The 25156-nt window shown below is 49.1% G+C and overlaps 1 protein-coding gene across 1 annotated transcript in view; it reads right to left on the bottom strand.

The window, feature by feature from the left end:
- The window catches only part of LOC138569550 (kinesin-like protein KIF19), a 3041213-nt gene that overhangs the window by 2536372 nt on the left and 479685 nt on the right, over nucleotides 1–25156 (bottom strand). Inside the window, exons 3-4 of the mRNA XM_069647615.1 lie at nucleotides 24741–24821; nucleotides 23303–23413 (exon numbers count right to left, since the gene is read on the bottom strand). Of these exons, the coding sequence (XP_069503716.1) occupies nucleotides 23303–23413; nucleotides 24741–24821 (192 nt within the window). The remainder of the gene's footprint in view (nucleotides 1–23302; nucleotides 23414–24740; nucleotides 24822–25156) is intronic.

The raw sequence follows: 25156 nt of genomic DNA on the forward strand, positions 1-25156 counted from the left end.
ATCTGAGAAAGAGTGACCATCTTGAATTTGTCTTTCCTGAGGAATTTGTTCAATTCTCGCAAGTCCAAGATGGGTCTCAGACCTCCGTCTTTCTTCGGAATGAGAAAGTAAGGGGAGTACCAGCCCTTGTTCCTCTCCGCTACAGGTACCGGTTCTATGGCACCTTTCTCTAGCAGGTCCAAAATTTCCTGCAAGAGGAGCGGATCTGGAGCTTTCTGAGAGCTGATCCCCGGTGGATGACTCTGAGGTATACGTAGGAAAGGCAGGCAGTAACCTTGGGCGACTGTTTCCAATGCCCAAGCATCTGACGTGATAGCCTGCCATACCGTCAGATGTTGAGTCAACCTGCCTCCTACAGGTGTCCTGTGAGGGGAGTCCTCAGAGTGGTTTTGGGGCGGCTGATGCAGATGCCGATGGTAAAGAGGCACCTGCTGTTGCTGCGGCTTTAGAATATCTACCCCGTCCACCTCGGGTAGTTCTTCTTTGACCCCTTTGAGCCGGTCGTCCTCTACCTCTTCCGAATGCGGAGTAGAAGCGAAAGGACTTGCCCCTCGCAGAGGTTCCTGTGGGACGAAAAGGAGTCTGACGGATTGCAGCTCCTAGGGATTTTGCTGCTGCTTTTGAAGTTTGCAGTTTCTCTAAACTGTCATCCGCCTTTTTCCCGAACAAAGAAGAGCCATCAAATGGCATGTTCAAGAGCCTGGCTTGCACATCTGGGGCAAAACCCGACTTTCTCAACCAAGCGAACCTCCTGGTTGATGTACTTGCCGCCATTGCTCTGCTGATACTGTCAGCCGAATCAATGCCCGTCTGGAGGGATTCGCACATAGCGTCTTTACCGTCCTGTATAATATTCAGGAACGCATCCCTTTCTTCTCCCTCCGGGATGCAGTCAGCCGCTGTAGAAGCACACTCCCAAAGTGTATGGCTGAACCTATCAAGGGTGCAAGTAGCATTAACAGACTTTAACGCCATGCTACATGCTGAAAAGACTTTCTTTGCCATAGCATCATATTTTTTATTGTCCCTGTCCTGTGGGACTGTAGGATAAGCCGTCTTGACATCGGTAGAGGATGCTGCTTGTACCACCAGACTTTCTGGGGATGGATGTTTAGACAAGAACGCTGGGTCTGTGGAAGATACCCTGTACTTTGCAGACAGTTTTTTATTTACTGCTGGTATTACATCTGGGGTTTCCCAGTTTGTCATGATCTTTCTCTGAAGAGCTTTATGAAAGGGCACCACTGGATCCTCTTGTGGGCCTTTGTCAAGAATATCCGTGAGGTCATCTTGCTGGAAAGATTGTGAAGGTGTAGACCACCCCATGAACTCTGTAATCCTGGCCATTAAGGCTCTGTAGGGGGTTTCAGCATGCTCCCCCGGGTCTTGCTTAGCAAAATCCACCTCAGGGGAAATGTCTAATCCACTTGCCTCATGTAAAGAATCATGAAGATCCTTTAATCTGCGCTCTTCAGAGGAAAATTCCTCTCTAACTGGGGTTACAGGTCCCTGTAACTCAAATGTGTCTTGTTCAGACAAATCACCCTCTTCTAAAATTGAGGATATAGTTCTTAATTGTTCTGAACTCATAAAGGGAGTAAATCCCATTTCCAAGGCAGAGGGTGCCGAACTTGTCATTATTGGCCTCGAAAACGTCGATGTCGTCGACGCCGAAGGCTTCGAGCGCGGCGTCGAAAACAGAGGTGGAGGCCTCGAGGACCTCGACAGAATTGGAATTCTACTCGACAATATCGACGCCATCGACGTCGAGGGCCTGGGGATCGTCACTGGATGTGTGGTCACTGTGACTTTTCTCGGCGTCGACGCCGGTGTCGAGGCCGGCGTCGAGTCGACAGACCTGTGTGTTGAAGGTCCCTTCGACAACGGCGTCGAAGACATCGACCTCGACGTCGACGGAACCTTCGTCGACGGCGTGGACGGAACCTTCGAGGAAGGTTTGGAGGTCATAGTCCTACTCAAGGGTTCGAGACGCGCTCGAGAGGTTTCTTTCGCCGGGTACTGCGACTCGCGGCGTTTTTGACCTTCGGGTCTTTCGACCAGAGCATCGCTCTCGACAGTCTTCGAGGGGGTCGAGGCCGCTTTCTCGAAGACGCTCATCATATTTTTTCTGAATTCCTCCCATTCAGCCTGGGAACTATGTTTCGTGGGGCAAGGGATTCTTTTTGGCGAAAACGAGGAAGAGGAAGACGGAGAAGGGGATCTTCGACGTCTCCTCTTCGAGTGCTTCGATCTCGAGGAGTGATGAGACCCACTCCGAGACCTGGAGCGCGAATGGTGACGAGGAGACGAAGGTCTCGACTTCGTCGACGAAGAAGAAGCTTTAAAAGTCTTACCTTTCTCCAGCTTCCCCCTACGCTCCTTCAGGGCCTTAGCTGTCATGGACATACAGTCCTCGCACTCCGAACAATGGTGTTCGGCTCCCAAGCACCACAGACAATTTCTGTGAGGATCGGTCAACGACATCTTTTTCCCACAATCTCGACATTTTTTGAAGCCGGATCGAGGAGTTGTCGGTTCCGACGAGGAAGCCTTCGAGTACGGATCGAATAACTCGAGGTAAATAGGATTATCTGACTAAGAAACTGAGCAACGGTATTCCGAGGCACCGAGTAGCGCGGAAAAACGGAACTGAGCAACGGACGCTGCGCGCGGCCTTTATAGGCAGGATGACGTCGAGCGTCGATACGGCGGCTGTCGAAGGACATCGACTCGAGGGACGTCGACGCGCAGCGCCCTCTGGAGAAAAAATTTTCCGAGGCCAGCAGAGCTGGAAGGATATATCTAAGATGAGGAATACGTCGGAGGACACAATCCCTTCGAAAGACTGTTTTAAGAGTGAGAAATCTTAATGAACAGGAATGAAGTGGTTCAAAAGGAGTACCCATCAGAAATTTTAAAACTAGATTTAGGTCCTTGATGGAACTTGAAAAGGCTTTGGGGGATAAACATTAGTTAATCCTTTCAGAAATTGGATTACCAAGGGTCATTTGAAATATGAAGGCTCCTCAGCAGTACGCTTAAAGATTGATAGTGCTGTGAGGTAGCCCTTGATCGTACCAATTCGAAGACCTGAATTTGCTAAGTAATGCAAGAAAGATAACACCATTGGGGTATTGCATGAAAAGGGTTCAATATTCTTTTCTCTACACCAGCTGCAAAATTTGTTCCAACGGCAGCGGTATAATGTCTTTGTTGCTGGCCTTCTCACTGAAAGCAACACCTCCATGATGTCATTCCGGGAGATCCCAATCCTTGTATCTCAACCTTTCAGAAACCAAGCGTGAAGGTTGAGGGTTCTGATGTCTGGATGGAGAACCTGACCTCCCTTCTGCGAGAGAAGATCTTCTCTTTGCGGAAGACGAATCGGAGGACAGATGGACATGTCTAGAAGGTCCGGGTACCACGTTCTCCTGGCCCAATCTGGGTCAATTAGGATCATGGCTTTCCGGAATCTTCTCAACCTCCTGATCATTTGAGGAATGACAGGGAATGGAGGAAATGCGTACAGAAATGGGAACTCCCAGTCCACTACGAACGTGTCCCCTAGAGCTCCTCTCGCGGGAAATTCCCTTGAACAAAACTGATCGCTCTTCCTGTTGATGCTGGTGGTGAACAGATCCACTTGAGGGTTTCCCCAAAGGGTGAAGATCTCTTGAAGGACTTCCTGAGCTAGCTCCCACTCGTGGGAGACTGTGCTCTGCCTGCTCAGAGCGTCTGCCGTCAAGTTCTTTTCTCCGGCTAGGTAAACTGCCGCTAGAGATATTTCTTCTTGAATTGCCCAAAACCAGAGCTGCATTGCCTCTCTGCACAGTGGCAGTGACCCTACCCCTCCTCTTTTGTTGAGGTAGTGCATGGCCACTGTGTTGTCAGTCATTATCAGGACATTCTTTCCCTGTACTGATGGCAGAAAAGCTTTCAGCGCTAGTCTGATTGCTCTCAGCTCCAACAGGTTGATGGTAAAGTCGTTGGCATGGGCTCCCCAGCCCGGGAGTGAGGCATCCGTGACTACTGTTATCTCCGGCCATGGTTGCCAAAACTGTTCTCCTTTCAAGATGTTATCCCGCTAGGCCCACCACTGAAGGTCTCAAGCTACTCTGTCCGGGACTTGTAGGAGATCTGACATTATTCCTGAGAATTGCGACCACTGGGTTCCTAGTGCCCACTGGAGGGATCTCATTCTCAGGCGAGCCTCTGGCACTAGGAAGATGCAGGATGCCATGAGGCCTAGCAACCTCAAAAAAGTCGAAGGCTGGTAGACGTTGGCCATTTTGAAACTTGATGACCATCTGTAGAATATCTTGAGCCCTCACCTCTGGTGGCGAGGCTTTTCCCAGGGAAGTGTCCAGGACTGCTCCAATGAACTGGAGTCTCTCTGATGGTATCATATGTGACTTCTTTAAGTTGAGGGAGAAGCCCAGTTTATGAAGGAAGTGGCAGACATAATCTAGCTGGATCGGAGCTTGTTCCGGAGATTCTGCTCTGATCAACCAATCGTCCAGGTAGGGCTAGACGTGGATCCCTTCCCTCCTTAGACTTGCAGCCACTACCGACATTAGCTTGGTAAAGACCCTTGGGCGGAGGTCAGCCCAAATGGCAGAACTCGAAATTGATAGTGAGAGTTGCCAATTGCGAACCTCAGGTATTTCCTGTGTTTGAGATGGATTGGCACATGGAAATAAGCATCCTGAAGGTCTAGAGATACCAACCAGTCCTGAAGCTGGAGGGCCTGAAGGATCTGAGAAAGGGTTACCATCTTGAACTTGTCTTTCCTGAGGAATTTGTTCAATTCTCGCAAATCGAAGATGGGTCTCAGTCCTCCGTACTTCTTTGGTACTAGGAAGTAGGGGGAATACCAACCCTTGTTCCTCTTCGCTACGGGTACCGGTTCTATGGCACCCTTCTCTAGCAGGTCTAAAATCTCCTGCATAAGGAGCGGGTCTGGAAGCTTCAAAGAGTTGTTCCCCGGTGGAAGACTCTGAGGAATGGGTAGTAAGGGCAGGCAGTAACCTTGGGCAAATGTCTCCAATGCCCAAGCATCTGACGTAATGCCTGCCATTCTGCCAGATGTGGAGTTAACCTGCCCCCTACTGGTGTCTTGTGAGGGGAAACCTCAGAGGGGTTTAGAAGCGGCTGACACAGATGCCAAGGGTAAAGTGGCACCTGCTGCTGCGGCTTTTGTACCTTTGACCCATCCATCACGGGTGAATCGTTTCTGGCCCCTTTGAGCTGGCTGTCCTCTGCCTTTTCCAAATGCGGAGTAAAAGCGAAAGGATCTACCCCTCCAGGAAAGCTCCTGAGGGACGATTTGGAGTCTGCCGGATTGCAGCCCCAAGGGATTTCACTGCTGCCTTGGATGTTTGTAATCTCTCCAGGCTGTCATCAGCCTTCTTTCCAAATAAAGAAAGTGCCGTCAAAGGGCATATTCAGAAGTCTGGCTTGTACATCTGGAGCAAAACCAGACTTCCGCAACCATGCAAATCTGTGGATTGTGGAACTTGCCGCCATGGCCCTGCTGATGCGGTCAGCAGAATCAATGCCTGTTTGGAGGGACTCGCACATTGCATCCTTTCCATCCCTGATGATGTTTAAGAATGCATCCCTATCTTCTCCTTCTGGGAGACAGTCAGCCGCAGATGAAGAACACTCCCAAAGTGTGTGGCTGAATCTTGCTAGCGTGCAAGTGGCGTTGATAGATTTAAGCGCCATGCTACATGCCGAAAATACTTTTTTTGACATGGCATCAAATCTTTTATCATCCCTGTCCCGTGGAATAGTAAGGTATGCTGACTTACTGTTAGATGAAGTCGCTGCTTGTACAACTAAACTCTCTGGAATTGAAAGCAAACTCAACTATTCAGGATCTGAAGCTGATACTCTGTATTTAGCAGAAAGTTTTGTATTTACTTCAGGGATAACTTCAGGAGTTTCCAAATTAGCAGATATTTTTCTTTGCAGAGCAGTATGAAAAGGAATAGCAGGATTCTCCTGTGGACCTTTATCTAACATATTAGTAAGGTCATCCTTCTGAAAAGAAGGTGTAGGTGTAGTCCACCCCATGAATTCAATTATTCTGGCCATCAGAAACCTATAAGGAATCTCAGCATGCTCTCCAGGGTCTGGTTTAGCAAACTCTACTTCTGCAGAAGTATCTAAACCACATGCCTCATGTAGAGACTCTTGAAGGTCTTTTAACCTGTTCTCCTCAGATTTATTCCTCTGGCATGGGTATTGTAGTCCTTTGCAAACCAAAGGGTCTCTCATTGTCGGAATCCTCCCCTTCCTCATATATAGAGGACAAGGCTCTAAAGTAGTTATACCTAGGATATGGTTTAAAACCCGTTTCTAGAGCAGAAGAAGCTAAATTAGTTGTCACTGCCTGAGAAAATGTCGAGGTTGTCGACGTGGACGTAATAGGCTTCGACTATCCTGAAAAAGGTGTTGAAAAAGTTTGAAAAAACCTCGATGCACTTGAGAGGATTGGGATCCTACTCGGCGTCATCGAGATTGTGGTCGGAGCTTTCGACACCTCTACTGCCTGTGACGTAGTGACAGTTGTAAGTTTGTCTTTTATCGGGGTCGACAGTGGCGTCGAAGACTGCGTCGATGAAACCGATTTATGCGTCGAAGGGCCCTTTGACAAAAGAGTCGATGACGCAGATTTGTGAGTCAAAGGAATCTTCGACGACGATGTCGATGACGCAGTCTTATTGCTTTTACTCGAGGGTTCATGGCGCTCTCGAGTACTTTCTCTCGCCGGGTTCAACGACTTGCGGCGTTTTGATTTTTCGGGGCTTTCACCCAGGGTATCACCTTTAGACGTCTCCGAGGGGGTCGAGGTCGCTTTCCCAAAGACACTAAGCATTTTTTTATGGAATTCCTCCCACTTAGCCAGAGAGCTGTGTTTCTTGGGGCAGGTGACCCTTTCTGGGGAAGTAGAGGAAGAAGAAGAGGGAGATCTACAACGCCTCTTCTTAGAGTGTTTTGATCTCGAAGACTGATGAGAACCGCTTCGAGATCTTGAACGGGAATGTTTCTTTTGTCGACGAGGAGACAAATGTCTCGACTCAGCCAAAGAAACTTTCGAGGGAGTAGAAGTTTTAAAGTCCTTACCTCTTTCTAACTTCCCCTTACGCTCCTTCAAGGCTTTCGCCGTCATGGACATACAGTCCTCGCATTCCGGACAGTGATGCTCCGATCCCAGGCACCACAAACAGATCCTGTGAGGATCCGTTAACGGCATTTTCTTCCCACAGTCACAACATTTCTTGAAACCGGCCCGAGGAGTCGATGGTTCGGATGAAGAAGCCATCGTGTAAAGGTAATAATCTTCGAAGAATAAGAAGGTTTTTCTGAAGAAATGAACCGAGCGTTACGTTTCCGAGGCCCACGAAGCACGGAAAAGCGGAACTGAGCAACGGACGCTGCGCAAGTCTACTTATACCCATGATGACGTTGGCGCCTATACGGAAGCTGTCGAGGGACACCGACTCGAGGGACGTCGACGCACAGCGCCCTCTAATGAAAACATTTTCCGAGGCCAGCAAGCTGGAATGGATAACATCAAAGATAAGGAATACGTCGGAGGACACAATCCCTTTGAAGTTGTAGTTTTCTCAACTTTAGACATATTTATTTATATTAAAAGGGGATGGGACAAACACCTATCTGACCCTATCCTAACCAGAATGTTCGCACCTAGCAAACTAAAAGCTAAAGAAAGATAACCTTGTGTCCAAAGGTATTTGACCCTCACACTTATACATACAATCAAAGTGCGTAAGGTAAATATTTGTGGTTTTAGTTTACCCAAAATGTGCAAAAGTTAAAACTTAGATTTCCCATAAAGCAATCCTTGATTCCCTGGTCAATTCTGGAAGACTTTTGAAAGAGTTCTTTTTCAACAATGTTAATTTCAGTTCAATAATAAATATCTCTTTCATCCAACAATGCTTTCAAATGGGTAAAGAAAATGTCTCTTTCGCAAAACACTTGTTATGTCTGGCAGATGCCATTGGTCGCTACAGCGATGTTGGGGGCAAGTCCATAGCGTCAGATGTGGATCCCGCTACATGGCGCCCTTGTTTCTGGGTAACATTGCAGTTGTCGTCTCAGAGACACAGCTGGCTGCGCCCCTGATGCCGGGAAGGAACAGTTATGAGGCTGTGATCTCTACAGGACCCTGCGTCACTTCTCCTTCCTCACAACGCATCGTAAGTTTCGTTCTTAGAAGATTGCTATCTCTGATTACCTTGCTTCTTCTGATTTTCCCTTTTTCCCTTCGCTGATTTAGCCTCTACTCGCACAGACACCCAGCTTCCCTGTCAGGGATGCCACAATGGCTTCATTTCCTGGAACGCCACTGTGTAACCAGGCAACGGTGCGAGATCGTAAAACACAGCCTTCCACCCGCGGATCGTCTGATCCATCCTGCCACATTCATCTACACACTTGCGATCCATTATGTTTTTCTAATTCATAGGCAGTGTCGTATTTACCCCGTGAACACTGTGGAACCATCCCCCAACAGACAATGAACAATGCCATTCAGTTCCTCGTGCTTACAGCGCACAGGAACTTAGCAACGGTAGGATACAGACTCGTTCACAACACGCCTCTCTTAGGCTCTGTTCAAATCTTTATATTTTCAGCTCCTTTAGTTCACAGCTACCAAGAAATACCTGTTCTCGTCCATACAAGCTCTTACTGTTCTTCCTACTCCGCCTTCACCAATGACAGCTCAGAGGTAAGAAACTATTCCTTTTCTGTCTTCTTCACCTTCTACCTGAATATAAAGCTAGGGGTATTAATCCTTGTTTCTCCAACCCGCAGAACGTCCTCATTGATTCACAGTTCTACTTCATCTTCCTTAAGGAGATCCACTGCTTCAGCACAGGTATATCAGGATTGATCTGGCCCTTACCTTTTATAAAGTACAACTCTCCTCTAGCTCCTTCCTTTGTATTTAATAGGCGTTGAAGGCTCCATTAAGAAAACTCACCAGCAAGTCGAACCTCGCCACAACTGCAAGACTTTAATCGAAGACCGACAACATCCAGGGTTTTCTTCCCCAGGAGGGTTTCCCCGTGGGTTCTGGTTTTCCCTCCGCAGTCAAGCAGCAGAGGGGAATTTAGGGCTTAGGGGGAAACTTATCAAACTCCGCATTCGCTGCCTCTGATCCAGGTTAGTGCAATCATGCAATCACTATATTTATACTCTGTAGAGTTTGCTTGTTTCGTATAACACTTGTTCAAAACCACAGAACTGTTTTTTTCCAAAAAGTATTCTTCCCAAGATGCAAAAACGATTACTTAGAATAATGTCACAGCCATCCTTTCCTTAGAATACTTTTTTTTTTACTTCTTTTTATTGGTTTTACAACACAGAAAGAAAAAAGAAAGTTTCCCAACTCCCCCCCACCGCCCTGCCCTCCCTCCCTTTCCGCCGTCCCTCCCTCCCTCCCCCCCAAAGGCAGCTGCGTCACGTCCATAGTCCATTAGCGCCATGGACCAGTTGCTCCTGAATGCCAAGTATATAACAGAGAAACGATGCCCCCCCCCCCCCGCAACACCCCTCTCCCTCCCCTGGGACAGCTCCTCCTTGTCCATGATCCATTACCTCCATGAATCCTTCGCCAGTGCTCACTGCAAATCCAGTAGTCGCAGGCGCTGAGGGCGCCATCCGATTCGAAAGTCATCTTTAAGAAAGAACAAGGTTTCCTCCCAGTCCCCTGCAAAGGACTGTAGATTGTTGTCTTTCGCATATGTTGCCCATTCAAGAGCCACAATTTCCCAGAGTTCCCGCAACATGTCTTGTAGAAGAGGAACCTCCTTACTCTTCCATCTCTGTCCCATTACTGTCATAGCAGCCAGTGTAAGGTTTGCTCTCGCCTTCCCCCGGGATTTAGGCTCTCCCGTGCCAGTAGCCCGCCCAACTCCCAAAAGGATCTCCTCTAGGGGCCTGCTGCCTCCCGGACCATATGCTTTCTCCTGAGCCCTCTGGACCTCCAGCCAAAAGGGCCTGATTTTTGTGCATGTCCACCAGATGTGCTGCACCGTGCCCTCCATCCACATCCTCTCCAGCAGTTCCCAGAGGTATTAGGATATATCTCCCTAAAACGGGCTGGTGTATAATGCCACCCGAGCAAGTTCTTGTACCACATTTCCTGCAGCTGAGAAGCTTTAACCAATTTGGGGATTTTCCTCCATAACCTTTCCCACTCATCCTTCCCTAGATCTGATCCCACCTCTGCATACACGCCCATGGGCCTTTGCCAGTTGTTTCGTCCAAAATCCTATATAGATTAGATGAACAAGTTACTTCTTACCTTGTAACGTTCTTTCGACGGGATGTTCCTCCGACGTATTCCTCATCTTAGATATATCTCCTTCCAGCTCTGCTGGCCTCGGAAAATTTTTTCTCTCTAGAGGGCGCTGCGCTTCGACGTCCTCCAAGTCGATGTCCCTCGACAGCCGCCGTATCGACGTCGACGTCATCCTTCCTATAAAGGCCGCGCGCAGCGTCCGTTGCTGAGTTCCGTTTTGTAGCCCACAATAATACTTTCTGGACTAAACTAATCACCCTGAAGGAGCGTAAGCTGCAACAACAAGGGAAGTAGAACTGCGGGGATGGATGGGAGGGTCGATGAGGAATACGTCGGAGGAACATCCCGTCGAAAGAACGTTACAAGGTAAGAAGTAACTTGTTCTTCGAAGGGATTGTGTCCTCCGACGTATACCTCATCTTAGATAGGCTCCCATAGCAGTATTCTATTATCTGAGGAGGGAGTACTGACTTCATGCTGTCTTCTATTGATGAATAGAATGCAGTACAGCCCTTCCAAACCTAGTCTCTTGACTGGAGGAGGAATCCAAATTGTAAAAACGCGTAAAGGTATGGACAGACAACCATGTAGCGGCCGCACAGATGTCTTTAACCGGCACGCCTCTTTTGAGGGCCGATGAAGCTGCAATACCTCTGGTCGAATGAGCCCTAAGGTTTTGAGGGGGCTCTTTCCCTGCCAGTTTATAACATTCCAGAATGGCTAGAATGATCCATCTGGAAATGGTCTGCTTAGTTATTGGTAACCCCAGCTTGTGACCTGCGTAACCTACAAACAGCTGGTCTGCCTGTCTTATCCTGGCTAGTCTACTGATGTAAAAACTTAAAGCCCTCCTAGGGTCTAGCCTGTGTAACCTCTCTTCCTCTTTCCCCGGGTGAGGAGGAGGATAGAAAGATGGTAGGGTAATCTTCTGAGTGATATGGAATTCAGAAACCACCTTTGGGAGGAAATTAGGCTTCACTTGCAGGACAACTTTGTCTTTGTGAAATATTGTGTGAGGGGGTTTACAAGAAAGAGCTTGTAATTCGCTCACCCTTCTAGCAGATGTAAGTGCTATTAATAAAACAGTTTTAAGGGTAAGGAATCTTAACGAACAAGAATGGAGAGGTTCGAAAGGTGTGCCCATCAGGAAAGTTAGTACTAAGTTTAAATCCCATAGGGGAACTTGGAATGGTCTTGGGGGATAAACATTGGTTAGCCCCTTTAGAAACTGTGTTACCAAGGGTAATTTGAAATAGGATGGTTCTTCCGCAGTACGCTTAAAGATGGATAGCGCTGCGAGACAGCCCTTAATGGCGCCAACTTGAAGGCCTGAATTTGCCAAATATAGTAGGAAGGACAAAACCATTGGTGTACCACATGAAAAAGGGTTGATATTCTGTTCTCTACAGCAGCTGCAAAATCTGTTCCAACGGCACCGGTATAAAGACTTTGTTGCTGGCCTCCTTGCCGAAAGCAACACCTCCATAACATCATCAGGGAGGTCCCAATCCTTGTACCTCAGCCTTTCAGGAGCCAAGCGTGAAGGTTGAGGGTTTTGATGTCTGGATGGAGAACCTGACCTCCCTTCTGTGAGAGTAGGTTCTCTCTGAGTGGAAGTCGAATTGGAGGGCAGATGGACAAGTCTAGAAGGTCCGGGTACCACGTTCTCCTGGCCCAATCCGGGGCAATTAGGATCATGGTTCGCCAGAATCTTCTCAACCTCCTGATCATTTGAGGAATGACAGGTACCGGTGGGAACGCGTACAGAAGCGGAAACTCCCAGTCCACTATGAACGCGTCTCCCAGAGCTCCTCTCGGAGGAAATTCCCTTGAGCAGAACAGGTCGCATTTCCTGTTTAGGCTGGTGGCAAACAGATCTACCTGAGGGGTTCCCCAAAGGGCGAAGATCTCTTGAAGGACTTCCTGAGCTAGCTCCCACTCGTGGGCGACTGTGTTCTGCCTGCTCAGAGCGTCCGCTGTCAAGTTCTTCTCTCTGGCTAGGTGAACTGCCGATAGAGATATTCCTTCTCGGATTGCCCAAAACCAGAGCTGCATCGCCTCTCTGCACAGGGGTAGTGATCCTACGCCTCCTCTTTTGTTGAGGTAATGTATGGCCACCGTGTTGTCCGTCATTATCAGGACGTTCTTCCCTTGTACAGCTGGCAGGAACGCCTTCAGCGCAAGTCTGATGGCTCTCAGCTGTAACAGGTTGATATGTAGTCTGGACTCCGATGGAGACCAACGACCGCTGATGGTCAAGTCGTTGGCGTGGGCTCCCCACCCCGTGAGTGAGGCATCAGTGACTACTGTTATCTCCGGCCAGGGTTGCCAAAACTGTTCTCCTTTCAGAATGTTCTCCTGACAGGCCCACCACTGAAGGTCTCGAGCCACCCTGCCGGGAACCTGAAGAAGATCTGTCATTCTCCCTGAGAATTGTGACCACTGAGTCCTCAGTGCCCACTGGAGGGATCTCATTCTCAGGCGAGCCTCTGGCACTAGGAAAATGCAGGATGCCATGAGGCCTAGCAACCTCAAAAAAGTCGAAGGCTGGGAGACGTTGGTCATGTTGGAACTTGGTAACCATTTGTAGAATATCTTGAGCCCTCACTTCTGGTGGCGAGGCTTTTCCCAGGGAAGTGTCCAGGATCGCTCCTATGAACTGGAGTCTCTGCGATGGTATCATTTGTGACTTCTTTAAATTGAGGGAGAAGCCCAGTCTGTGAAGGAAGTGGCACACATGATTTAGCTGGATCTGAGCTTGTTCCGAAGAAACAGCCCCGATCAACCAATCGTCCAGGTAGGGGTAGACGTGAATCCCTTCCCTCCTTAGACTTGCAGTCACTACTGACATTAACTTGGTGAAGACCCTCGGGGCGGAGGTCAGCCCAAATGGCAGCACTCGAAATTGATAGTGAGAGTTGCCAATTGCGAACCTCAGGTATTTCATGTGTTTGAGATGGATAGGCACATGGAAATAAGCGTCCTGAAGGTCCAGAGATACCAACCAGTCCTGGAACTGAAGGGCCTGGAGGATCTGAGAAAGAGTGAATTTGTCTTTCCTGAGGAATTTGTTCAATTCTCGCAAGTCCAAGATGGGTCTCAGTCCTCCGTCTTTCTTTGGAATGAGAAAGTAAGGGGAGTACCAGCCCTTGTTCCTCTCCGCTACAGGTACCGGTTCTATAGCACCTTTCTCTAGCAGGTCCAAAATTTCCTGCAAGAGGAGCAGATCTGGAGATTTCTGAGAGCTGATCCCCGGTGGATGACTCTGAGGTATATGTAGGAAAGGCAGGCAGTAACCTTGGGCAACTGTTTCCAATGCCCAAGCATCTGACGTGATAGCCTGCCATACCGCCAGAGGTTGAGTCAACCTGCCTCCTACAGGTGTCCTGTGAGGGAAGTCCTCAGAGTGGTTTTGGGGCGGCTGATGCAGATGCCGATGGTAAAGAGGCACCTGCTGTTGCTGCGGCTTTTGAATATCTACCCCGTCCACCTCGGGTAGTTCTTCTTTGTCCCCTTTGAGCCGGTCGTCCTCTACCTCTTCCGAATGCGGAGTAGAAGCGAAAGGACTTGCCCCTCGCAGAGGTTCCTGTGGGATTTTGCTGCTGCTTTTGAAGTTTGCAGTTTCTCTAAACTGTCATCCGCCTTTTTCCCGAACAAAGAAGAGCCATCGAATGGCATGTTCAAGAGCCTGGCTTGCACATCTGGGGCAAAACCAGACTTTCTCAACCAAGCGAATCTCCTGGTTGATGTACTTGCCGCCATTGCTCTGCTGATACTGTCAGCCGAATCAATGCCCGTCTGGAGGGATTCACACATAGCGTCTTTACCGTCCTGTATAATATTCAGGAACGCATCCCTTTCTTCTCCCTCTGGGATGCAGTCAGCCGCTGTAGAAGCACACTCCCAAAGTGTATGGCTGAACCTAGCAAGGGTGCAAGTAGCATTAACAGATTTTAACGCCATGCTACATGCTGAAAAGACTTTCTTTGCCATAGCATCATATTTTTTATCGTCCCTGTCCTGTGGGATGGTAGGATAAGCCGTTTTGACATCGGTAGAGGATGCTGCCTGTACCACCAGACTTTCTGGGGATGGCTGTTTAGACAAAAACTCCGGGTCTGTAGAAGATACCCTGTACTTTGTAGACAGTTTCTTATTTACTGCTGGTACTACATCTGGGGTTTCCCAGTTTGTCATGATCTTCCTCTGAAGAGCTTTATGAAAAGGCACCACAGGATCCTCCTGTGGGCCTTTGTCAAGAATATCCGTGAGGTCATCTTGTTGGAAAGATTCTGAAGGTGCAGACCACCCCATGAACTCTGTGATCCTGGCCATTAAGGCTCTATAGGGGGTTTCAGCATGCTCCCCCGGGTCTGGCCTAGCAAACTCCACCTCAAGGGAAGTGTCTAACCCACTTGCCTCATGTAAGGAATCATGAAGATCCTTTAACCTGCGTTCTTCAAAGGAAATTTCCTCTCTAATTGGGGTTACAGGTCCCTGCAACTCAAATGTGTCTTCCTGTTCAGACAATTCACCCTCTTCCAAAATTGAGGACATAGTTCTCAATTGTTCTGAACTCATAAAGGGAGTAAATCCCATTTCCAAGGCAGAGGGAGCCGAACTTGTCATTATCGGCCTCGAAAACGTCGATGTCGTCGACGCCGACGTCGAAGGCTTCGAGCGTGGCGTCGAAAACAAAGGCGGAGGCCTCGAAGACCTCGACAGAATTGGAATTCTACTCGACAATCTCGAAGCCATCGACGTCGAGGACCTGGGGATAGTCACTGGGTGTGTCGTAACCGTGACTTTTCTTGGCATCGATGCCGGTGTCGAAGCTGGCGTCGAGTCGACAGACCCGTGTGTCGAAGGTCCCTTCGACAACGGCGTCGAAGACATCGACCTCGATGTCGACGGAACCCTCGTCGACGGCGTCGACGGAACCTTCGAGGAAGGTTTGGAGGTCATAGTCCTACTCGAGGGTTCGAGACGCGCTCGAGACGTTTCCTTCGCCGGGTACTGCGACTCGCGGCGTTTTTGACCTTCGGGTCTTTCGACCTGAGCATCGCTCTCGGCAGTCTTCGAGGGGGTCGAGGCCGCTTTCTCGAAGACGCTCATCATATTTTTGCGGAATTTCTCCCATTCAGCCTGGGAACTATGTTTCGTGGGGCAAGGGATTCTTTTTGGTGAAACAGAGGAAGAGGAAGACGGAGAAGGGGATCTTCGACGTCTCCTCTTCGAGTGCTTCGATCTCGAGGAGTGAAGAGACCCACCCCGAGACCTGGAGCGCGAATGGTGACGAGGAGACGAGTGTCTCGACTTCGTCGATGAAGAAGAAGCTTTAAAAGTCTTACCTTTCTCCAGCTTCCCCCTACGCTCCTTCAGGGCCTTAACCGTCATGGACATACAGTCCTCGCATTCCGAACAATGGTGTTCAGCTCCCAAACACCACAGACAAACTCTGTGAGGGTCAGTCAGCGACATCTTTTTCCCACAATCTCGGCATTTTTTGGAGCCGGATCGAGGAGTTGTCGGTTCCGACGAGGAAGCCATCGAGTACGGATCGAATAACTCGAAGTAAATAGGATTAATCTGACAAGAACTGAGCAACGGTATTCCGAGGCACCGAATAAGTGCGGAAAAACGGAACTGAGCAACGGACGCTGCGCGCGGCCTTTATAGGCAGGATGACGTCGACGTCGATACGGCGGCTGTCGAGGGACATCGACTCGGAGGACGTCGACACGCAGCGCCCTCTAGAGAGAAAAAAATTTCCAAGGCCAGCAGAGCTGGAAGGAGATATATCTAAGATGAGGAATACGTTGGAGGACACAGTCCCTTCGAAATCAGACCTTTGGACCCATCATTCGAGAGAAGAAACCTCTCAAACTGCGCCTTTTCCCTTGTTGCGGCTTGTTTATTCACAGGGTTCATGATCTAGTGGCGCAACTGCGCATATCGGAGCCTCTCCCCCTCCTTCACTCCATACTCCCTCTTTCAGTCCTCAAAGGAGAGAATCCTCCCCCTCCCCCAAAACATATCGCCCAGCCACCTACAACCGTCCTCTTGCCACTGCTTAAAGGCTCCTCCTTCCATCCCTGGGGTAAAATCTCCATTGCGAAACAGGGGTGTAAAGGGAGAGGGAAAGGTTGTGATTCCCTTGTTCCTCACCAATTTGTCCCAGTTCTCCACCATCAATTTTGTGATGGTGCTTTCATACACATACTTAGGCCTATGATGTTTCGGGAGCCACAGGACCTCTGCCAAGCTGCGGTGCACCACCGCTCTGTCCATTGCCACCCATTGCTTGTTTTGTGTGGCCTCACCCTCCCGCAACCAGTCCCTGACGACCCGTAACTGCGTCGCCTCATAATACCGTTGAAAATTCGGCAATGCCAGACCCCCCCCTCCCGCTTAGGAGCCATCAACAATTGCCTAGTGACCCGTGTTTTTTTCCCTTCCCACAGAAAATCTCTAGTTAATGATCCCAGTTTCTTAAAGAAGTCCGATGGGACTGCCTGAGGTATTGCCTGGAAGAGGTACAACAGACTCGGAAGGGTCACCATTTTAACTGTTACCACCCTGCCTAACCACGAAATCGGAAGGCTCCTCCACCTAGGGAAATCCCGTTCGATGTCCTTTAACAGTGGTGGGTAATTAGCTCAGTACCAACCTGCCAAAGTCGATGTGATACTCACCCCCAAATATCTGATTCCCCCCAGACTCCGGTCTGCCGTCCCCTTATAAACCCTGCCTGATCCGGATGAATCAGGTCGGGAAGGAAGCCCTCCAGCCTGTTCACCAGCACCTTCGTAAAGAACTTGGCATTGATATTAATCAACGCAATAGGCCTATAAGATGTTCGCTCCTCAGGGTTCTTCTTGGGCTTCAAAATAAGGGTCAGTCTGACTTCCTCCATGGGGGGAGATATTTTCCCTGTTGCCCCAAATGTATTGAAGAGGCAGGTTGGATGTGGGACCAGTACATTTGCAAAAGTTTTATAGAAGGCCGCAGTATAGCCATTATTCAACGGTAAACCACTGATCACCTTCAGTACCTCCTCCGCTCTGATCTCCCCGTTCAACACCTCCGCTGCTTCCCTCCCAATCCTTTCCAGCTCTACCTTATCTAGGAACTCTAGCTGCAAACTGTCCCGGGGGGTCTGTGATGTGTAAAGAGATTCATAGAAAGTCACCAATGCCTCTCGTATCTCCCCTGTTTTTGTTACTCGTTCTCCCGACCCTATCTTTAAGGCCGTGATCGCATTTTTAGATTTCGCTCCCCTTAGTAATCCCGCGAAGAGAGTATCTGCCTTATTTGCTTTAGCGTAAAAATGCTGGCGTACCCTCAGGAGAACCCCCTCAGCCTTTTTGGTTCTAAGAATCTCCAACTGTCCTAATGCTCTACGATATGCCCTCATAGAGGACCTAGTCTGAGTCGGCCCTCCCTTCCGCCTCGCTGTTTCAACTTCCTCTTCCAACCGCGCTTCCAGCGTTTTCAATTGCCTCTCCCTATGGGTCGCTGCCACTATTAATTCACCCCTCAACGTAGCCTTGAAGGCGTCCCATCTTATCTCTTCCCTTGTATCCCCCCTTTGGTTGATGTTGAAGAAGTTCCTAATCTTCTCCTCTATTTCCTGCCTAATTATCGGGTCCCTAAGAAGGTGTCCTGGGTACCTCCACGTCCATACCCCTCTATCCCTGGGGCCGAAGTCCATTACCATAGACACCACTTTGTGGTACGCTATGCCGATGGAACCCGTCACCATCTCTTGTACCCGGCCCACCAAGCTCGAGGTTACCCAGATGTCGTCAATTCTGGATTGAGAGCCGTGGACCCCTGATAGGAAGGTGTATCCTTCTTCCTCCCCCTTAACCTCCTGCCACACATCTCTCAGTCCTGCTCCACGTATTCTATCTTTTAGATCTGCCGACATCACTGCCCCACCTCCCCCAACTGGGTGTCCTGACCGATCCCGATCTCTTTTCCAGGCTATGTTGAGGTCACCTACTAAGATGATTTGGCCCCGGGCCTTGTCCTCTAATTTTCCCAGGACCCGCTTCAGAAATAGCTCTTGGCCAGCATTTGATGCATACACTAGTGCTACAGTATACGGGCTGCCCTGATATGTCCCTTTAGCTATTATATACCTGTCCTCCTTGTCTCGTATAGTCTCAGAGATCCTGAGGTCCACTGAAGTTTTGAAAGCTAATGCTATAGCCCCTGCCCCCGACCTGGTCCTCCCTGATGCGTGCAGGATCTGGTTAAATCCCCGTAGTTTAAGGCACCCCTGGTCTTTGGGTCTAAGATGCGTTTCTTGTAATCCCAAAATATCTGGGCTCTCTTTTCTCGTAAATTGTTCTAGCTTTTTCCTCTTAAGGGGGGTATTCCGGCCCCTCACATTATGTGTTAGCCACTTAAGAGTGAATTAATATACCTCGACACTCTGAATACCCTGAGTCCCCCTGGGGCCTCCACCTGTATGAGTCCCCAAGTGGCAAAGCTTTTCCAGCCGTCCCCTCTGATCCCCCCTTGCATCTCATGACTTCGGGTGAGCTCTCTGTCCTCTGGGCCTTGACCCATGCGGGCACCCGCCGCTGCCCTTCGCCCACCCTCCCCCACATGACCCCCCCCTTTTCACCCTCCCCGCTACCCCTCCAAAAAGGCATGCCCTTCCAGCCTACCCCTCCCACCATCTTCGGGTATACCCACCCTTTGATTCATAGATGGGTGCTCCCCCCGCCAATTACTCCCTTTAGTGGCCCACCACCCTTATGGCATTTTGTAATTTAAGACCCCTCTTGTGCAACCCCTCCCCGGAGCATTTCTTATTGCTTTCCGTAGAGGGTTTACTACACAGCTTCACCCTCCTTCTCTTCTCTCCCACTGTCGACCAGGCCCATGGCCTTAATTCTGGTCCAGCTGCTGCAATTTGCCTCCCAGAACTCGTGGGAATGTCGTCCAGGTCAAGTCACAGTGTGCTTGCGCCTTCCTGTAGTGTAGTTATTCCTTCCCACTCGAACAACAGACCAAATGGAAATGTCCATCTGTATTTGATCCCTCTCTCATTAAGTGCCTTAAGAACCGGTCCCATTTGCCGTTTCTCCGTCAGCGTACTGTTTGCTAAATCCTGGAACAGTGCCCAGAGGACTGCTTCCTTTTGGGCGTACCTGGTGAATGCTGCTAGAACATCTTTGGGTCTTGACTGTGACCCCGCGCTTCCTCTGCCCACTCTGTGTATTCGATCAAGCTCGATCTTCTCCAGAGGCGAGATCCCCAAGATCTCTGCGAAAATAAATTGGGCTACTCCTTTTAAGTCTTTGTCCTGGACAGTTTCCGGTAACATTTTAATTCTTATATTGATTAGACAGGACCTATTTTCCATATCTTCCATTTGAATCTCCAAATTGTGCGTGGCTGCATCCAGTCTCTCAATTGCCTCACTACTGGCCATCACTTCCTTGTCCAGTTCTTGCAAGTCTCTCTCCAGGAGGTTCGTCCTCTCTCCCTGCTGCCGCAGCTCCTGTTTTATTTCCCCTATAGCCGCGTTAAGGTCAGCTCGAAGGAGTTGAAATTGATCCTGAAATGTCTTTGTTATGCTGGTTTGCAGGGCGTACATCTCCCCCCTGAAGTCTTGCCGTGACAATGTGGCTGTGCTTTCCTCTTCAGATGGTGAGACACTACTTACCAGGTCCTCCCTTGCGGTCTTAGCCGAGTCCCTCAGCTCCTGCAACGGCCAGATGGTAGGGAGAGTACCTGGAGCTTCTCCTAGGGCCGACTGTGCTCTCCCACTTTCCCCTTGACTTTCGTGGCCCTGCCAATGGAGGTATCAACTGCGCGGCACACTGCTCGTCTCACCAAAAACCCACCTCCGCCTGGGACGCCCTGCTTGCACTTCAGGTAGATGTCGGAACTCTTCTTCCTCTCGCGCCGTCCTCGACAACTAGTTCCCTTTGGCCGTCCAATTTACCGTTCCACCCCACCGTGGGTTGTGGGGGGATACACTTATCCCAATAGCTGTTCGAAAGGGGCCCTTCTGTGATGGGCAGAGCACCCATACTTGGCTGTGCTTCTGGTGGGGGCCGAGAATGCCAACAGGCCCCGGGGGCCGGGATGCTGCAGATTCCCCTCTCAGGACTGGTCCCTCTGTGACTTCTCAAACCGGCGCTCCCCCAAGAGTCTCCGCCACCGACGCCCCCCCCAGGGGCACTCGCTTCTGTGTCCCGGGAGGATAACCCAACAGGCCCCCAGCAAGGCCGTCCTTCGCCCCGCTACACTTGTCTATGCTGCCAGCCTAAAGTGGGGCCGTCCGCCAGGTTGGCCCCTCCTCCGCGGGAATCAGGCACCAGCCCAGCGAGGCCCGGACAGCTGTAGGGCCGCCTTCTGTGCCTTTGTGAGGCCCGCTCCACTACTCCTCTCCGCGCTGCCCCTGGTGCAGGGGGCGCGGGGCAGGACTCCTCCCCCGCCCCGCATCTGCCTCGACACTCGTGGACTCCGCCAGTGCTCACGGGGCACACCTAGTCCATGCACCGCGACCGCTGGGTTCCCTCTCTGATTTCTTCGGGGCCCCGGCCGAGCCGCACGTCACCTCTCTTCCTCCTGGGTCCGGGTCGGGCCTCTTCCTGGCAGGCCCCGCCGACCCGCAGCTGTCCGCCACACGCGTCTCAGCTGCGACGCCAGGCGCTCCCCGGTCACCGCAGCGGCCTCTCTTGACTCGGTGCCGGCTGGTGGCAAGACGCCGCGCCCACCAGGGACCCGCAGCTTCCTCAGCACTCGGGGACCAACGCCTCACCAACTCCCGGGGAGCCCATGAGCCCAGTCCTCAGCTCCAAATTCTGCCGCAGATACTGGGTGGTGGGCCTCCTCCAGTATCGGGACCTGGGAGCTCCGCAGGTACGTCTATCCCCTACGGGCGGCCATCTTGAATCTCCCCTTAAAATACTTTTGTCAGGATAGCAAAGCAAATGTCTCTTTCTCAGGATACAAACAATTCACAGGATATTCTCTCCAAGATGCAAAAATGATTACTTAGATTGAGGTCACGGCCATCCTTTCCATAGAATACCTTTGTCAGGCCAGCACAGCAAATCTTGTTACACAATAGTTTGTCAGAAGGATAAAGTAATGATAAGGTAAATATCCTATTTCCTCAGTACTCCTTATAGCAACAAAGTTTTCCCCTTGAAGACAACAGCTCCCTCCCTGGTTTACTCGCCCGCCTGGAATGATTTCAACTTCATACACAACCCTTTTTATAACAACAAAGTTCTCGTCTTGGTAACAACTGTTATGCTTGAGAGTGGCTGTAACTGTTCCTTTCCAGGTTAACTGGCCTGCCAGGAACAGATTCCAACTTCATACAACTGGTTTCTCTCCTGGTGTACTCGCCTGCCAGGAATGGTTTTAGCTTCACACAACTATCAATGGTTCTCTGCTTCTGGCAATCAGGTTCCAGGTTTCACCAAACTGATGTCACATGTGAGGAGAATTCCACTCCTGGGGTTACCTCTCTCTCTAGTTTGACTCACTGGCTTCTTTCGCCAGCTCTGTGTTGTCTCACGGTGCTGCTGTGCAGTCTCGATGCTGGCAGGACCGATCTGCCCCATTGACAGCTCTCCTGCGGCTGCAATGATTACTTACGCAGCACTTCTCGGGAGCTCACCAGGCTCCACCAGGCCTTTGGATACTCCATCTGCCAGAGTGGTCCTCTGTCACTCTGGAGCACTTCTCCCTCTCAGCTGGGCTTCTTGCCCCACCTTGGCATTCTTTCATGCTTCCACTTTCTTCTGTGCACTCTCTGAAGCACCCTGCGACTTCTCCTCCAACTGCAGCCTCTGCCATGGCCTTCACTTCTGCTTCTGCTGCTCCTGCCGCCCTCCTCACCTGCAGCTGGGTTTTCGGTTTAAATGTGCCACTCAGCTGATTAGAATAGAAACAACTAGAACGCACGGTCTGCTTGACATCACTATTGATCCTCATTAACTCTTTACTCTTCACTCCTCTTCCTTGTCGCAGTACCATAGGCATTCTGGGCATTGAAGTCCACAATGTTTTTAGGTTTCTGAAGGTAACTGATGGTTAAACAAAACAGTACCATTGCAGTCAGGGGTACCACATGTGACCCATATATTCCCAAAGTGAAAAAACCTATACGGTTCGGGTGGTTTCTCATATATTATCTTTTGGGCTTTAGCATGGGTGGGTTTTGCGTAATGGCAGCATGCCATCAGGTATTTGGGAATTATATGATCTTCATCCTCACAAAAGGATGAATATCGTGTCTCTCCTAAGGGTGTCACCACTTCTCCCTGACAACCATCTCCTCCCATGTGATCCTTCCTCATAATGCCACCCACAGGGTCAGGATCAGGTAGTGCTTGCCTTCCCCTGGAACCATGGGAGGAGACTTTAGGCTCGGGATCAGTGATAACTGTGCAGGATTCATCAAACTAAGCAACGGGTTAAATGTGCTCCTGGACTGTATAACAGAGGGCTCAGATTTAAGGTGGCATAGCATCCAAAATATGCCATATTTCTGGTGTAAAGCTGACCCCTTAGTGTCACCTCAAATAAAGTTTTTCACTGGATATATGTAAGTATATAAAGTCTTGCATATTATAAGCCCCCTCTCTACATATGTGGTTTAGTTTTCCTGCTCTTGCAGCAGTGCACTACAACATGATGTGCAGAAATCCAGTTTTCAGATTGCCACGCTACAGAGCGCTGCTGTCAAAATAAAAGAACTATCCCAACTAACTTTTTCATCTCCCAAAATATCTGCTTTATCAAAAGGAGAAAGACAACACTAGGTAATCTGAAGCAAGGACGCTACTTAGTACTTAGTTTGACACAGAACCCTGTGCACTTGCAGGAAGAGACCTAGCACCTAACCATGCCTGTCGTAGATAAATAAGAAAACATGGAGTTTTTAAAAGCCACGCAGTGACAGAGAAGCAAAATTACCTGGGTAGTTCTTTCATCAAAAACCATGTCAAACACAAATGCTTTCTCTCTGGAACGATTTGCTCGCAGGATGTCACCTGGATCTTCAGATGGATCCATAAGCATCACCATCTTTAATTAAAAAAAGAAATACAAGCAAATAAACATTAATATACCTTTCAGAATTGGGATACCTTTCAGAATTGGGATATTTGTGCTTGTTCGCACAATAATGGTGCACTTAAATGCATGGGCTCAACTGACTAGTGTTGACACTGGAGCTGTGATATACATGCTTTAATGAAGGCCTTTTCATTGACAGCCCTGTTGACCTCTCCTTTCTGAGAGTGCTTGGCATCTTGCCTCAAGCTAAGAAATGTTCAGGTTCTTATAGATTTAAAAGCAATGAGTTGAATCATGTAGTATTTTAAAAATACAGGTCTTTGGTCTGTGTCTCCAAAGCCATTCGTTTTCAAATGGATCTTACCGGCCGCAGCAGTCGTCATCCTGCTGTAACTGGCGCTCATACGAGTCATAGTGCAATGCAAATAAAAGTGCAGATGTGTTCTAGTTTGTGGCTGTTGATGCTGACCAATATCTGTGATATCAAGGAAAATGACAACCGTGGACTTCCAGTTGAGTGTGAAAGCAAACAGTGAAGCAATCTGAATAATCAGATGATCCAAAGAAATTGAGGAATCCTGATCAGAGGGAACATAAGTAATCACTCTGGTGGTTAAGTAACGTTGGTTGCAACCTCTCTTATAGGGCACAATGAGGCAGGAATATGCTTGGTATTGCTTGTTACATCATGCAAAGCATCATGTATACTAGAGGCTGAGGTGGCAGCACTGAATGATTGTCATAGAAACGCTTAAAACTCTTGCAATCTTGGTGATTACCTATTAACAAACTACTCTGTGCTTCACAAGAAAGACTAGCACTAGGATCTCAATTCCGAGTCCTTCCCTGCTCATCAAGACAGGACTCATCCAAGCAGGGACAGTCAGTCCAATCCCATTTAGAGGCAGATGTGCTTTTCTCCTCTCAGATAAGGTTGTATCTTGGATGTTTAAGGAGGGAGGTGGCTCTTATCAAGTATGATTTAGTTAGTGCAGTGCTACACAGCTCAGCCACTTGCTGTCTAAATCAGCTCAGGTTGAGACAAAGCTTGATGCAGAAGTCAGAACACAGCTTGGTTCTTAAATGCACGTCTGTAGCTTACCTAACCAGCAACAGGCAACCAGTTTCCACTTGTTCTAAAGATAGCCCTCACACAATATTTGTATTTTCTTACTTGAACCACAAATTTCAAGTCAGAAATAAAATGCTCACTGTTGACAAGAATTATTAACATGCAGTGATAAAACGAATTGATCTCTTTTTTGGAAATGTATACAAATTGATACGTTTGAAAAATACACCCCATATCACTATTGCAGTATCACGCCATTCTTACCTGCTCATCGAGTTTATGGGCTACATATGAGGCGCTGTCATCGATTTCAGCTTCATTCATTGGACGAATACGTAGAGCCACCTATGAACATAAGCAGCAACGGGTTGGTCTGTGGAAATGTGGTGTATTTCCTTCATGTATGTTCATTTCATGCAACAAAGAACTCTGGTGCATTTTCAAGTTTTTTTCGTGTCAAACAAGTGGAATATTCTATTTGTCTATTAACTGTATCCATACTGGGAATTCTACAAAAAACAGGTCAACAATTCTTTTAAGCCTTTCAACCACATCCTGAGATCACCATGTTGGTGCAATAAATGTTCTGACACTCACTCATTTTGGTGAACATCCTTCTCCAAATGAGATGACTTCCATGACAAATTGTCTTAAACCGTTAGGTACATTAAGGTAAAAGG

This window comes from Ambystoma mexicanum, chromosome 2q (genome assembly GCF_040938575.1).
Source record: "Ambystoma mexicanum isolate Mex_15411 chromosome 2q, UKY_AmexF1_1, whole genome shotgun sequence".
Taxonomy (NCBI): Eukaryota; Metazoa; Chordata; class Amphibia; order Caudata; family Ambystomatidae; genus Ambystoma; species Ambystoma mexicanum.